Raw genomic sequence first — 15,667 nt, 5'->3', positions numbered from 1 at the left:
CGCCAGAAGATACGCGGGTGATCCAGGCTGACCTGGACAAGCTCAGCAAATGGGCAGACGAGAACCTCATGGTGTTTAACACCGAAAAACGCCAGGTTCTCCACCTTGGGAGGAAAAACCTGCAGCACCCTTATAGGCTCGGCAGTGCTACGTTGGTTAGCACTACGGAAGAAGGAGACTTGGGGGTCATCATTGACCACAAGATGAACATGAGCCTGCAATGCGATGCTGCGGCTAGTAAAGCGACCAAAATGCTGGCGTGCATCCATAGATGCTTCTTGAGCAAACCCTGGGACGTCATTCTCCCTTTGTACTTGGCCTTGGTGAGGCCGCAGCTGGAGTCCTGCGTCCAGTTTTGGGCTCCACAATTCAAAAAGGATGTGGAGAAGCTGGAGAGAGTCCAGAGGAGAGCCACGCGCATGATCAGAGGTCAGGAAAACAGACCTTACGATGACAGGCTGAGAGCCGTGGGGCTCTTTAGCCTGGAAAGAGCTAAAGAGGGGTGATCTGATGGCCACCTATAAGTTTATCAGGGGTGACCACCAGGATCTGGGGGGACGTCTGTTCACCAGAGCGCCCCGAGGGATGACGAGGTCGAACGGTCACAAACTCCTGCAAGACCGTTTCAGCCTGGACATAAGGAAGAATTTCTTTCCTGTCCGAGCCCCCAAGGTCTGGAACAGTCTGCCAGCGGAGGTGGTTCAAGCACCGACATTGAACACCTTCAAGAGTAAATTGGATGCTTATCTTGCTGGGATCCTATGACCCCAGCTGACTTCCTGCCCTTTGGGCGGGGGGCTGGACTCGATGATCTCCCGAGGTCCCTTCCAGCCCTGATGTCTATGAAATCTATGAAAGCGCGAGGCGTCCCCTGAAGTGGGATCGTGTATCGTGCCACCGAGGGCCAAATCCAGAGCCCTGCAGAGGAGGGATGAAGGGAAAGGAAGGGGCCAGTGTTCGGGGCAGCCGGGGTCTGCCCTCACGGGACCCCAGGGACGGGGAAAGGGCAGCTGCTGCTTTCTTCTTTTCCCTTGGGTTTATTGCGCCCATTTCGCAGCTGGGTAAACTGAGGCCCGGCGGGTTTTGGGCGGGGGTTTGCGGCGCCGCTTCCCCTGCGCCGGGGCCCCGCCCCCTTCCCCGCGCGCATGCGCAGGGCGGGGTGCTTGGACCGCCGCGGCCGCCGTAGCGCTGGGCGCGCGCGAGTTCAAACCGCAACGGCGCCGCCGGGAGCAGCGCCCGCCCACGCCCACGCCCACGCCCGCCCGCGGAGATGGCCACGGGCGCGGAGAGCCGGCGGTCCCCCGACGGGCGCGGCCAGAGGAGGAAGGCCGGTGAGCTCCTGCGCCCCGCGCTGCTGCGGGGACGTTTCTTCGCAAAAATATTTGCGAAAACCATGAAAAATATTTTTTTGCAAAAAAAAAAAAAAAACCCCCATGAAAGCTTGCAAGGACATTTCTTTTGCAAAAGAAGATGTAATTTTTTTTTGCAAAAACCTCCCCTGTGCCATGGGCCCCGAAGGGTTGAGGAGCGCGTTTCTTGCCACAAATGGCGGAAGCGCGAGGGACTGCCTTGTCCTCGGGCCCTGGAGCCCTGGGGTGTTTGCCTGGAAGATGGGAAGTGTCTGAGGACGGGACGGGCGAGGAGAGGCTGGGGGAGATGGGCTGCCTGAGTCCGGAGGAGAGAAGACCGAGGGGGGTTGAACAGCAGCCGTCACCTCCCTGCCGGGGGGCTGCAAAGAGGACAGAGCCGGGCTGGTCTCAGTGGGGGCAGGTGGCAGGACAAGGAGCAATGGGCTCAAGCTGCAGCAAGGGAAGCTGAGGTTGGGTATTAGGAAAACCTTTCTCACCAGGCGGGTGGTGAGGCACTGGACCAGGCCCCCAGAGAGGCGGTGCAGTCTGCATCCTCAGAGGTGTTGAAGCCCCGGGCAGACAAAGCCGTGTCTGGGAGGATGCAGCTGGGGCTGGTCCTGCGTGGAGCGGGGGCTGGACTAGACGTGACCTCCGAGCTCCCTTCCACCCCCATTTTCTGTGGCTCTGTTGGGGGCGGGGGAAACCCTGCAGCCCGTTGCCCCCTCTTCCCTACAGGCCTCCATGTTCATTTGTCACTGGGGGAAAAAGTTGCTGTTGCAATGAGGGCACCAAGAGCCCCCGAAGGGAAGGGCAGCAGGCGCGCTGGGATGTCCCTCGGTTCACGCTGTTTGCTTCTGGTTTTCAGATGCGGGGCCGTCTTCGGTCGTTATCCCGGCCTCCCCCTTTATGCAGAAGCTCGGATATGGAACCGGCGTGAATGTGTACCTCATGAGACGGTACGGGCACGGGCAGGCCCCGCGCTGGGACATGGGCCACGTGGGTTTTTGTCTTTTGTTTTTTTCCAGAAAGTTCTTCTTTTAAGCTGCCTCTGCTGGTAAGTTTACTCTTGTGACTCGGGCACCGAGGTCTAGCTACAGGAGAGATGTACTAGACACCCAGTGGCAATGAGCTATTCTCTATCTGGTGTAAACCGAGTATATTAAACATCAGAATAAGTAACCTAAGCTGCTCAAAAGAGTCCAGTTTTGTAGCTGTTGCATCTTCGCAGCAGTTTGCTCTTTCTTCCCGCTGCTAATCTGTACCTCCAGCATCAGGTTAGTGATGAACGCTCATAACCCGCGCCGGACTACTGCTTGCGACGGGCCTCCGGTGAACTGTGAAGGTTTCATCCAGCGGATGCTGCATTTTCTGCGTTCCCCTCTTGCACAGATCCCCGAAAGGCTTGTCCCGTTCCCCCTGGGCCGTGAAGAAAATAAATCCCAAGTGTAACACCAAGCAGCAAAACATATACCAGGAGAGGCTGAACGAAGAGGCCAAGATCCTGAAACACCTGCAGCACCCGAACATCGTGGGTAAGCCTTGTGCGCAGCCAGCCAGTCTCGATTGCCGCGTGTGCCTGTCGGAGCCGGCAGGCTTATCGAGACCGGGGTTCTCGCCTCTGATGCTCCCCCCATGCGAACAGCGGTTGGCGGGTTGAGGGCACGTGCAGGTCCTGTGATGCCTGCGTCCCATAGGAAGAAAGCACCGGTTTCCTGCCCGTCCCGTGATCCCTTTCAGTTAGCCGGCTGGGGCGGTACCCAGCTGCCTCGTTCCCCTTCTGCCTGCATTTCCGACAGGCCTGTTTGATGCGCAAAGCACGTGAGCCCGGGCAGAAATGGGCGCTCCCCTGCTCTGTTATTCGAGGGGGCCAGCAGAGTTCACGGGGCAACTAATGTAAAAGCAGGGACAGGAGCGAGGGTCCTGACACTGAACAGGGCGCGCACCAGCCAGCGCCCACGGGCCCTTGAATGTGTCCAGAGAACCTGCGGGTGCTGCCTAGTGAGGCTCTGCCCGGAGATGGGACTGGAGAAGGGACAAGAAAACGGTCCCGCGTTCCCCGGGGGCTGACCTTCCTGGTCGGAGGGATAGCTGGCTTAGCTAGGACCAGGGGGTCCCAATATCGGCGGGGCCGTGGGCTGCGGCTGTATAAACAGAAAGGTGCGGGGAGACGTGCAGCAGGTTCTGGAGGAGGCCGTGACAGGGCCGCATCCCGGCGCGCTCCAGGCGGGCGCGTGCCAGGATCCTCCTCTGCTCACAGCCGGGGCAGATGTCGGAGGAGGGTGCCTGTGAAACGCACCCGTGGAGGCGGCTCCGTGGAAGAGCCTCCGGCTGGGCTAGGTTCCCAGTGGCTCGGGTGATGAGATCCCCGCACGCGGCGTGGGCGCCTGCATCTCGGGCAGGGCCCTGCTTCGTTCGTATGGGGAGGAAGGATCCGTGTCACAGGGCGGCTGCGAGTGAATCGGTTGCTCTTCTGGTTTGGAGGCAGGGACTGCAGAATCGTAGCACCGACGTGTTAATCAGCTGGTCCCGATCCTCATCCTGCAACCTACAAGCTAATTGGACCCCATGCGCCAGATGTGTGGCACGGTCCCCATTCGCTGGGAGTGGGTCCTGGCAGCCCAGCACCACCCCATTGCAAGCCAGGATCGGGCCCTGGGGATCCAGCACAACCATCTCCCACCCCCTGTGCCAGGATTGCATCCCGGGGGCCTGGCACTGCCTCCTTGCACGGGGGTTGGGGTCCAGGGGGCCTGGCACCAGCTCTTCCCACCCTCCGTGTCGGGGGCAGGGGTCACAGTTAGTTTTCAAAACATGCCAGGAGCCTGGCTTGTTATCCCAGCTCCAGCTGGGGTTCATGTTGGGTTGGGTGACATAGGGAGATCCCCCCCACCCCTTGTAACACCTTACGGCTGGCTTTTGTCATGAAACTGAGATCCCTACTCTCGGGGTGGTGCAGGCCCCTTTGATTCCTGCTCCACCCAGAGTTTAAAACCAGCTGCCTGGCAGTGCCAGCAGCGTTCCTAGTTGGGAAATGCAGTTGCTTGACTTCATGGCTCGCTATTATCTACCCAATTCCTCCTCAACTCTTTGCTCCAGGGGTGTTAATGGCCTTCCAGCCCTTTTACTAGCCTTGACAATCCACTAATTAACTAGGAGAGTCACTGAAGAAAGGCTAGCTTATCTAGCTCCTATTTTGTAGCCCTGCAGACTGGCGACTTGTTTTGTTTTTTTACTCTAGCTAAAAACATTAACTCAGGTGTGGAAGTAGCTTTCAGTGGCGCGTTGTTGAGCATCTTGGCAGTGCACCCAGGCTAGATTTTGTTTTATGAATCGGAAAGAGAGATGCACATTTAACTTTAATTAATACAAGGCTAATGAAATGGACATCCTTTGTTTTATTTTTTTATTTTTTGCCTAGTTTATTGTGTCTATACATAATAGCAAATGAATGCACGTTCCAGTACAGTTATATTTGCTTTTGTTTCAACATTTAAATGGGATAATATAGCCCTAGGCCCCTATCATATTATTAAAGCATCTAATTTATTTTTAAATGGAGACAAATGTGTTGTGTTTATAGGATGATGTATTGCACCATTGGCACCCCTTTCCCCCCTTCAAAATCCTAGATCTGCCTTTTGATAACTATCACCTGGCAAGAGCTAGAAGCATTACAGTAATGGCTGTACTTGCTCAGTGATGCGTTTTGTGGTTCGTGGATGCGTGGTTACAGATTCACGTATGCTCCTTGTCATTAACAGCCTCCTATCGGGTCGGGCTTTTCAGTGCACATGTAGATGCCGCTCCTACCAACGCTGCCTGTTTTGCTGTCCTGACCAAATGAAATCTCTTGGACTGTTTCAAGGCTACCGTGCATTTGCTGAGGCCAGTGACGGGAGCATGTGTCTGGCGATGGAGTATGGGGGAGAGAAATCTCTCAACGACTTGATTGAAGAGCGAAACGACAAGAACCTTGGCCCTTTCCCTGCCGCTACCATTCTCCAGGTTGCCCTGAACATGGCCAGGGGGCTGAAGGTAAGTTTCATAGCCCTGTTAGCCATTCCTCTTCACGGCTGTGTGCACGGCAGGACCCTAAAGGACCCTGCCCCGGTGTTGGCTGCCCACGAGCAGACCCGTTGCGTGCTCCTTAACGTAGCAAATGTCTTTTGTCGTAACCAAATAGACCAAGCCCTGTGTTGCACAGCCCTGCAGAACCACAGGACACAACCCGGTCCCTGCCCTGGGGAGTTCACCATCTAGATTGCGACATGACTTAACTTTTGGTCATGACGTTCAGCCAGCTTCCCTGCATCTCTGGGCCTTTGGGAGCCTCCCGCTTTTCTCCTCTGCTAGCCTGGGACGTGTGCCCTGGCTTCAACGTCCTCTCCTTGGCTTCAAGGTCTGGCAGCAGTGGAGCTAGCGGGTGGGTGGTCAAAAAACCATGGAGCCCAAAGGAGCTGGTGCCAAGCATGCTGTAGCAGCAGCCTGGGAGGGTTTGCTTGCCACGAAAGGGGCTCCTTCCAGGATGGGTGGGCCAAGACTAGAGAGGAGAAGGGAGGTTTCCAACTGAGGCAGAATGGGAGCAGCGGTTCCTCATCTGTCCCTCAGTTTAGCATGAGATGCTTGGCCAGATCCTCAAGTCAAATCGGCCTCTTCCAGCAGCCCTACTGGCATCATCACTACTCTCCCAGCCTATTCCTAGCCCACTGGTCCCCTGCCGTTGGCAAACACGTTTAATCGCCGTAACGAAAGGACAAACCAGCCAAACTCAGGCTGGGGTGGTGCCTATGTTGCTGTCTCTCTCACCAGGCCAGTTCACGCTACAGCAGACCCTATCCAAACACTGTCCTCGGCCATAATTCGGCCTGCATGGATGGGAAAGCATCGATTCGCAACAGCGTACACAAAAATATGTTGGCTGAGACCTTGACGGGACCTCCGGCCTCTCCTAATGCTCTCGTAGAGCCGTGCCTTCAGCAGTAAAAACTGAATGCGCGGCTCCCCTAGCCACGGCAGCAAGATATCGCAAGACTTGGCACAGAGGATTTGTCAGGCAGCTGCAATGCATCCTTTGTACTAGCTCGGCAACTCTCAGCCAGGGTGCCAGGCTGCGGTTGTGCAACAAGGTTGCCTGGGTACAATTAGGAATGGGCGAAATGATGCATTTGTCTGGGATGGGGGGTGATCCTTTCTCGGGCAGAGGGTTGGACTAGATGTGACCTCCGGACGTCCCTTCCAGCTCATTGTCTCTGATCATCATTCTTGAATGAACACTGCTCCTCTCTCTGTGCCTCCTAGTATCTGCATAATGATAAGAAGTTGCTTCATGGAGACATCAAGTCTTCAAACGTTGTCATCAAAGGCGACTTCGAGGCTATCAAGATCTGCGATGTGGGGGTGTCCCTGCCCCTGGATGAGAACATGACCGGTACGTGGGGCTGTCGGCTCGGAGGGCGTGTGAGCGATTAGAAGTCACCGTGGCTGCCAGCATGGGGTCCGAGACCACAGAGCAGTCTGTCCTCTCCTTCAAGGGAGAGACTAAAGAGGCCAGGCCTGCTCTGTTTGGAAAAGAGACACGTGTGGGGGGAACGTAAGAAAGATTTACTAAATGGTGAAGGGAAAGTCGGTAGGGATTTATTATTGGCTGAATCTCACCAGACAACTAGGGCTTGCAAAATTATACGAGCAGGTCGTAAGTTTTTAAAACTAACACCAGGCAGTTCTTCCCCACACAGCGTGTCATTAAAGTGGAGCTCATGGCCACCAGATGCGGTGGGAGCTGAGAGAGTTCAGCCAGTTTCCCAAAGGGCTTGGACTTGTTCTTGGAGGAAAGGGGCACCAGCCGCTATCGAGCACAGGAGTGACGGGCACGGCCTCTGCATCGGCCTCCAGCAGTGGAAGTCCAGGCAGGTCTGGAGGAAGGAACAGGGGAAAAGCCCTGCTCAGACCCAGTTCACTCCCCCTTCCAGCCTCCGTGACACGGGAGACTGGGCACGATGGACTTGTGGTCTGATCCAATACAAGACCATCCTTAATGCTCTTAAGGAAGAGGATTTTGACTGGCCAAAGCCAGGCAGCTTGCAGTCTCCATTGAGAGCCTGCATCCGGCTCGGAGCTTGCAAGCCTGCATTTGGCTTTGGTGAGTGGACTTCAAAGGCCACACAACAATTCCCTCACGGTAGGGATTTACTGCAGCATGGAAGGACACCTTTTACACCAGCTGAATACTGTCCTTTGCCCCAGAGCTGGCAGCTTGCGGGGGTTTCATAGTTTCATAGTTTGTAGGGTCAGAAGGGACCTGAGCAGATCATCTAGTCCGACCCCCTGCCATGGTTATAATCATGAAGTGCCTTGGGTCCTCTCCAGGGTCAGGGAACGGCACTGCATAATCTCAAGCAACATCGCGGTGACCCCAGACAGCCCTCCTTGCACGTTTATGCTCGCTACCATCTGCAGCAGTCCCGTGAGACTCGTGTTAGCGTGTCGTGGCAGTGGTCCCCCTCTCCCCTCCCGAGAGTTCAGGACATCGACCTTCTTTCCCTAGCCCCAGAGGCAAGCGGCACATATTCCACTTAAACAAGAAGCAGATGTCTAGCAGCCCGTTGGCTTCGGCAGCCAAGGCAGGAATGTGTTTGGGTTAATTACCAGCTCGCTCTTCCAGGCCACTTCTATTCCCGGGGACCTGGGCTCACAGCGGATCGATGTTTCACAAACCTGCTCTCCAGGATTTTCTCTTTTTTTTTTTTTTTTTTTTTTTTTTTTTTTATTGGTAACTTATTACAGGAAGAGGCAGCGAGGCCGGGGCGGTACCCCAATGAGATGCGTGGTCAAAGGGGTCAGATTAAAGGGTATCGCAATGGAGGCGTTGGTTGCAAGCGAGGCCTCGTGCCACCGCATCTCATGGAGATGATCTCCGGCACGCTGGGTCCCGAGCCACGCAGCAGTCAAGCAGGCCACGGCGTACGTGGGGGCTTCGGCAGTCACGCCGCGTTAGCAATGCGCGCTTTCGAAGAGCAGCTTCCTGCTGCAAGGGAAACGTTCCCCTCGCAGCTGGAAGGCCCCTGACGGCTCCGTAAATCGCTGGGCCCAGGGGGGAAGGCATACCGTCACCACCACATGTTATGGGGAGGGGGTGCTGGCTGGCCAAGCCTGTCCTGGAGAGGGAGCTAGGATTTGGGCAGCACCCGGCGTTCCCTCGTGCAGTCTGCTACGTGTCATTTGGGACTCCCGTGAATCCGGAACTCTCCAAGGCCTTCGGTACGAATGTGCATGGGCGAGTAACGGATTGCTGCTTTAAGGGAGGCAAAACCATGTTTTCTGTAGCGAGCAGGTCTCTGCTGATGCATTTCTGCCTCTGCCTTGGCCCCTCTCAGGGAGCCCTTGTGAACGGTGCCAGGCTTTGTCCCCTGGCACAAACAGCATCTGGGGTTGGGGTGATGACCAGCGCCGTAGAGAGCAGGTGCTGCATCCCCGAAAGGCGCAGGGTGCCCCTGGTGAGGAGCAGCCCTCGCCTTGGACGTGCGTCCAGCCCCTCTCGAGCACGCAGGTTTTCCGTTGCTTGAGTGGCGCATGTTGTTGGAGAAGACCAGGCACTGAACTTTAAATGGCTAAGAACAGGTGGTCCCCAGGACAAAGACTTTGATCCTGGGATGTTACAAGCCCTTGCCCCGCTTTAAGTCCCTGTGAACAATCTGACATAACACTGTCCTCCTTCCAGCTTCAAGGGATATTGAAACTCGGGACAGTCGGAGCAGGGATAACCCTTGCTTGAGTTTTTCCTAATGTTGAGCCTGAAACAGTAGTCTAGGAGTTTGTGACCATTACTCCTGGTTTTCCCCAAGGGTGCCCTGCTGAACAGTTGTTCGCCAAGCCCCTGATATAGCGATACACTGCTACCACGTCCCCTCTCAGCCCTTTCCTTGTTCTTGTCTGGGGAGAGACATCCATTAATAAATCCCCAGTGACTTTTTCTTTGCTATTTAGACTTTTGTAAAGCCTTCTCATGCCCCTTCAAACATCTTTTTCTATCCTGCCCAGGCCTGGACTCTCTAGTCTCTCCACTTATCCTTGTTGCCCTTTTTGCACTTTCTCTACCTCTCTTTCCTTTTGAAGGTGCGGGGACCACGGCTGGACGCAGGATTCAAGCTGTGGCTGTGCCATGGATTAATAAAGGGGCACAAAGATGCTTTCAGTTTAGTTCACAATCCCCATTTTCATAACCTCTAACATCACGCTTTCCTTTTTGGCAGCTGCTGGGCACAGACCTGATGTTTTTAGGGAACTGTCCACAGTGACTCCCAGATGTTTCCTGCATGATAATAGCTCGTGTAGAGCCCATTACAGTGTAGGTAGTGTTGGGGTTAGTCCTGCGTGATGTTCTGCAGTGGTACACGGGCTTCTCCCCACCGCTGCAACACGAGGAGTTTTCGGCAGGACGTGGCTGAGATGTTAATGAAGTTGTGGCGTTGGGGCACGGCCGGGCCCCGGGCTGGACTCTTGGTGCTTTGCCCTGCAAGTCATTGTTAGGCCTTGTCCAGCCTGGGCTCGAAGATGTATTTTTAACCACCTAACATGCTCCGTGATGTGCTGAAGTGTGGACAAGTGCAAGAGGGGGCTGTTTGGCATGTGTTGGCTCCATGTGACAGCCACACGTGCAAGCCCCTGCCATGCCTATCCCTGCCTTGCACCATTCCTCTTGCAGCTACGGCATTAATCTCGCGTCCTTTCCTTTCAGTGAGCGACCCAGAGGCACACTACATCGGCACGGAGCCGTGGAAGCCCAAGGAAGCCCTGGAGGAGGACGGCGTGATCACTGACAAGGCCGACATCTTTGCCTTCGGGCTGACCCTGTGGGAGATGATGACCCTTTCCGTGCCACACGTGAATCTGCTCATGCAGGATGATGACGACGAGGAAGGTTGGCTGGCTTTCTCTCCCCTCTTTATCCAGTCCTTCTTGCAGGGGCTTGCACTCTGCTGTGCTGCAGGTAGCTGCGGGGGTCATTAATACAAAACCAGTGAAGTGGGGAGCAATTTGGGCCTTGCTTTCCCTACAGCTAGAAACACTGTGAGACTGTCTTCAGTCTTTTCCCATTCTCCCAATGCAGCTCGTCGCCAAGGGGAAAATAGCCCAGACCTCATCTGCTCACTGATTTTAACAGTGGGGTGAGGCCAGTCCCTTTTCTCAGCACCGCCTTTCTTCCCTTGAAATGCACTGCAGCCTTCAGAGCAACCCCGGGGCTTTCTGCAAAACATGTGCCTGGCTGCGGCCCTCCATGTTGTTGCAGGTGGCTGGGCCGCTTCAAAGTTTATTTGGCTTTGGAAATCCAAACGAGGAGCTGATAAACGCTCCTAATTAATCATCCCAGGGGCTGACGTCCTCCGCAGGCAGCCCAGCCGCTTGTCAAACAGCTGGAGAGCATTTTCCTCAAATTCCCGTCAACACCGTTGCAGTCCTGCAGCGGGGACGGCATCAAAGCACGCTCGTGACGGTGCCTTGCTGTGGACTGTGCAAGTGCGCTTAGGCTGTGGTTGTGGTCGACGAAGCTGCGAGCTAAATGCTGTCTAGCTAAGCGATGCTCAGCTGTTCAACTCGAGGCCCCCTGTCATCTTTCAGGATTTAGCAGCCCCCACTTAGAGTGGGGTGTTCCCTCAAAAGGGTCTTGGTGCATGGCAGGGCGCCCTGAGAGCATTGGGGAGGGGAGCCTTCAGGTCAGCTTGTCCCCCCACCCCTCCCAGGCTCCCAGAAGGGTCCATGGGGAAGGGTGCACCAGGGGTGTTAATCAGTCACGGGACACAGAGGTGACCAGTGTGTGGAGGAGGCAGGATGTCACTCCTTGCATGGGGGCTGGGTGCTGTGGTGCCCTTCGAGGGATCTCATAGCACCCCAGGGTGCCGAGTTCAGTGCGATGGTAGGACCTCCAAAGAAAGCCACCGCATCCGTCTCTGGCTTAGCACGCCACATTGCCCCAGCTGCGGAGGCACCCGGGCTTGCAGACCCGGCAGCCGGAGTGGAAGTCAGGCTCGTGAATGCAGTGGGTACCCGCACTCGGCGCACGAATCTCGGCTGTGTCTTGAGCCCTGCCCTGTCGAGCAGCACCAGTCTCCCCTCCGAGGGGTGCTCAACCTTTTGGCCCAGGGCCAGTCTGCAGACTGGATTGAGCCTCACGGGCTCAGGCCCAGCACTGCCCCCTCCCACCCCAGTACCTTGGGATTAGGTCTGGGGGCCTGGAGCCATCCCCTTCTGCCCCTGCATACTCGGAGCCCAGTACCGCCCACCTGCCCAAATGGGCTAGGATTGGATCCCAGGCACTGGGGCCAGGTCCCCCGCTTTCCCCCTCATCCCTTTGCCCTGCATGCCCTGATTGGTTTCTGGCAGCCCTCTCCCCTCCAAATGGATTAGATCCTAGGCCCCTGGCACCAGTTCCTCCATCCCTGCATGTCCTGACTGGTCCTCCAGTGCTGCCTCTCCTGGTCTGCCGTGTGCTGGGACTGAGCCCTAGGACCTGATGCCACCCCCACCTATCCCCTGCACGCCAGGATCAGGCCTTGATCCAGGGCTGCCCAGGGGGTCCAGGTCAAGTTTGGTGGGGGAGCAATGCCACCACAGTCCAGCCACCAAATGCCTGCACCCGTGGGGAACCCCAAGGGCTCAATGGTTTGGTGTCACAGGCCGGATGCGGCTGGTGGGTCAGTGGTTGAGCATCCCTGTGCTAGCATTATCCTTAACGGCCACGTGATCTCTCCTGATCCGTGCCCCAACGCAGCTTTGGCTGCCCTACGCCTATGCTGGCCCCTGGGCACTATCCATAGTCTCCTTCCACCAGAAAGCAGTCGTCCAGCAGAGCAAGCCTGGACATTGTAGGGAAGACCCTGAATGGCACCAGGGGTTGGGGTCCCCACCGAGACCAGACTCAACACGGGCCGGTCTGCGGGTGGTTTCTGGCCGTGCGGGTTTCCACGGAGTCTCAAAAGAGACGCTGGATTCTTATCCTGCTACCCAGAGTCACCCTTGTAACCCCTGTGCCCCTCAGGGGGTTAACCGATTTGCTCATCCTCTTTGATCTCTTGGATTCCCCCCCCCCGCCCATTGCCTGTCTCAGCAGTGTCCCCTCCTCCCCTTGCTCTTTCTGCCCCTCGTATATAAGTGACCATATACCTTTCTCTTTAGTAAGTCCAGGCAAAGTGTGGGGCAAAGTAGGCTGTAGCTAGGAAAGCTCACGCCTTGCTGAATGGGTAGGTCTCTGCCTGGCTTCAGACGGCTGCAGGCAGCGATCTCTCTTGGCTGGATAAGTCAGAGCGCAAGCCTTCTGTCCCTGTTCAGCCTGAATAATTTAGCATTAATAGTTTTTATCAGTATTCATACACATGGGGAATAGCAATAGACCCTGAAGAATATCAGTCTGGACAGAGCAGCAGTGCAGGGTGGCCCAGACCCCCCGCCAGCCGGATCTTGGTAGTCTCAGACTGCTGTTCCCCAGCTTGAGGACCGGTGCAGGCCAGGCAGCGACTGCTAATCCCCACATCCCAGTGTGGTTTCTAGGCTGGAAGAGAGCTGGTTGAGGCCAGATGTATGGTGGGAAGTCCCTTTTCCCCGCTAGCAGAAGCAGCGAAGCATGCGGTCCCAGAAGGAATAATCCGGCTCGAGGGGAAAAGGTGCGGTTTATTTTTAATTCGGCCTTTGATTAATAGGGAAAACTCCAGCTGGAACCGGGACCTAGCAAGGTCTGGGGTTACGTTGCCATCGCCTTCATGATGTAAATGAAACGGAAGCGACAGATCGGGATTTAAGAAGCCTTGGAAATATGTCAGGATCGCTAAAGCCCTAAGCCATGCAGCTGTGTGACCCCAGGGGCTACGGTCCTCGTGAGAGTCCCACAGGAAACAGCCCGATGGCTTGTATCTAGGGAGGCTTTTGTATGTGCGCCCAGACAGGCAGCCCTCGGCGCTTCTCCCCAGGGGCCTGAAAGCAAATGCTCGATTCCAGTGTCAAGCAGTAGATTGCGAATGCAAAGGCGAGCAAGGCAGCCCCGGGAGCACAGGCCTGGCCGTGCCTGAAGCATTGCCGTAACAAGGAGAGAAGCACCTTTTCTCTCTCGCTGTAGTCAGGATGCCGACTGATGGCTCAAAGTTGCAGCAAAGTAGGCTTCGACTGCGTCTCCGGGAGCGCGTCTGCGCTGTCGGAACAGGGAGGCAGTGGGAGACGCCAGGGAAGACACGCACCCTTCATCACTGGAGGTGTCAAGGAGGAAGGACAGAGACTGGTTGGGGGTGATCTAGGTGCAGCGATGCCTCTGCTACTGCAGGGGTTTCCCCGGCTTCTGGGCTTTGCTGGTTGCTGCTTGGGGCCAGGAGGAGTTTTTTCTGTGTTGGGGGTTTTATTTAACTTCTTCAGAGACATTGAGTATTGGCTGCAGCTCAGGCTGGATGGGGCCTGGGCTGTGCCAATGCTGCTGCAAAGATGTCCTCAACCCCAGAGGGTCCTGGGTGGAGGGTCTTGCCCTTGCACTCAGGGTCAGATTGATGCTACATTAGGGGTCAGGAAGGATTTCCCCCCTGGTCAGACTGATATAAATGGGGGTGGGAAATCTTTCCTGACCCCAAATGCAGCATCAGTCTGACCCTCTAGCAGGGGGCCGCAGCCTCTGCCTGTGATCTCTCCAGCGTACGTTAGCACCCTTTGCAGCAGCAGGATGTCAGCTGCCATGTTCCCCTGCTTTCCCTGGGGCAGGGGTGATGTCTGGTGCTGTTGAGCGACTTGTTTCGCGAAGAGGTCGGACACTGGGTTTGTCCAGGATGGTTTGGGCAGGGCTGATTCAGTCCCAGGCAGGGGTTGGACTAGATGTGACCTCTGCAGCTCCCCGCCAGCCCCACGGCTCTCGGACTTGGAGGTATTGGGTGTGCTCACGGTCACTAAATCATCTATGCAGGCCAAGGCTCTGGATCCAAGTAGCTTCTCAAACGGAGTCAGCGGGTCTGACCCTGGTCCCTACCCTTGAAAGCGCCCAGGAACGGCACATGCCAAGGGCTGGGGAGGGGATGCAAGACTCCCCCTGTCCCCACCACTGATTAGTTCTCCGCTTCCTTGGCCAGACGAGTCTTTCGATGAAGACAACTTCGATGAGGATGCGTACTACGCCGTCCTGGGGACCAGGCCACCCCTCAACATGGAGGAACTGGACCCGTCCTACCAGCACGCCATCGAGCTGTTCTCTGTCTGCACCAGCGAGGAGCCGGCGAAGCGCCCCTCCGCGGCGCACATCGTCACCATCTTGGAGGCCGGCGCGCAGCAGCCGTGACTGCCCGAAATTCACCTGCGGCCCAGAGGCTTCTGCACATTCGTTTTGGGGTCCCTGTGTATCCTGCACAGGGATCTGGTGTACCTTAAGTCCTTGCTATCAGGGTTTCTTGAGATAGTGGAGACTTGCCAGGTAAATAGCATTGCTAGAACTTCTAATTACTTCAAGCACCATAGCAAGTCTCCTCCTTCCCACGTCTCGTGTTTAGAGCAGTGCACGTCCTTAGGGTATTCCTCTAGCAATCGTCTCTGTATCCCATAGCTTCAAACCAGCTGGCGACCCATTTCCCCGGCCCTGCAAGCCACGGCCGCATCCTGTGGGCAAGGTGGACAGGCAGGGTTGATCTGTGGGTGCAGCCAGCACTGCGCTGGCCCCGCTCGCCAGATCCAGCTGCAAGCAACCCTCCGTGTCAGCCCAACTAACCCCACGTCCTGGATACAGCTGTGCCTAACCCTGCGTCGTCTGGCCCCCGGGGCTGCCCATGCCTCTGGGAGTTTGGCAGTGGGGGAGCAGCAGCCGTGTTTATTGCTGTGGCTTCCGGAGCTGGAGACTGAAAGCCACTGCTTTAAACAAATGCTGAGCAGCTGGGAATCGCTAATGCTAGTCCTGGAGGAACGAGGATCAGTAAATGCCTGGCTTGTGAACCAAGCAGTCTTCCAGCCATGAAGAAAACCTTGCACGTCCCAGGCTCCCTATAAACCTTCTCCCAGCTAGTGCTTCTGACTGGCACTTTGGGCCCTCATTCCATGTAGGATAATAGTTTAGTATTTATATATTTCCCCTTCTCCCAGCTGGTTTCGTTTGTTTAACTCTGTCATTTGTTTTCCTGTAGCTTGTCTTCTAACACAGTAAATCGTATTTTGGAGCCATGACTCAAGTGCAATAACTCTCCAGCTAAGTGTGGTGTGACATCTCGGCCATGCTTCATGCAGTCTGTGCTTACATTGCCTGTTAATGCCTAAGGATCAGGCTGGGAGGGACTTCAGGCACCCATCTGGTCCAACTCGCTGCTCAAGGCACT

At 56.0% G+C, this 15,667-nt stretch overlaps 1 protein-coding gene across 1 annotated transcript; it reads left to right on the top strand.

The window, feature by feature from the left end:
* Positions 1-1,167: 1,167 nt before the first annotated feature.
* Positions 1,168-15,511, top strand: PBK (PDZ binding kinase). Its single transcript, XM_090031166.1, has 7 exons — positions 1,168-1,331; positions 2,215-2,305; positions 2,739-2,881; positions 5,215-5,384; positions 6,648-6,777; positions 10,084-10,266; positions 14,441-15,511. Exons 1-7 carry the CDS (start codon positions 1,271-1,273, stop codon positions 14,644-14,646), a joined length of 984 nt encoding a protein of 327 aa, XP_089887292.1. The 5' UTR covers positions 1,168-1,270; the 3' UTR covers positions 14,647-15,511.
* Positions 15,512-15,667: the final 156 nt, after the last annotated feature.

This window comes from Crocodylus siamensis, chromosome 1 (genome assembly GCF_052110815.1).
Source record: "Crocodylus siamensis isolate JL-2025a chromosome 1, ASM5211081v1, whole genome shotgun sequence".
Classification (NCBI taxonomy): Eukaryota; Metazoa; Chordata; order Crocodylia; family Crocodylidae; genus Crocodylus; species Crocodylus siamensis.
Note: the sequence above shows the minus strand (reverse complement) of the source record. Positions and strands in the feature narration are given on the sequence as shown.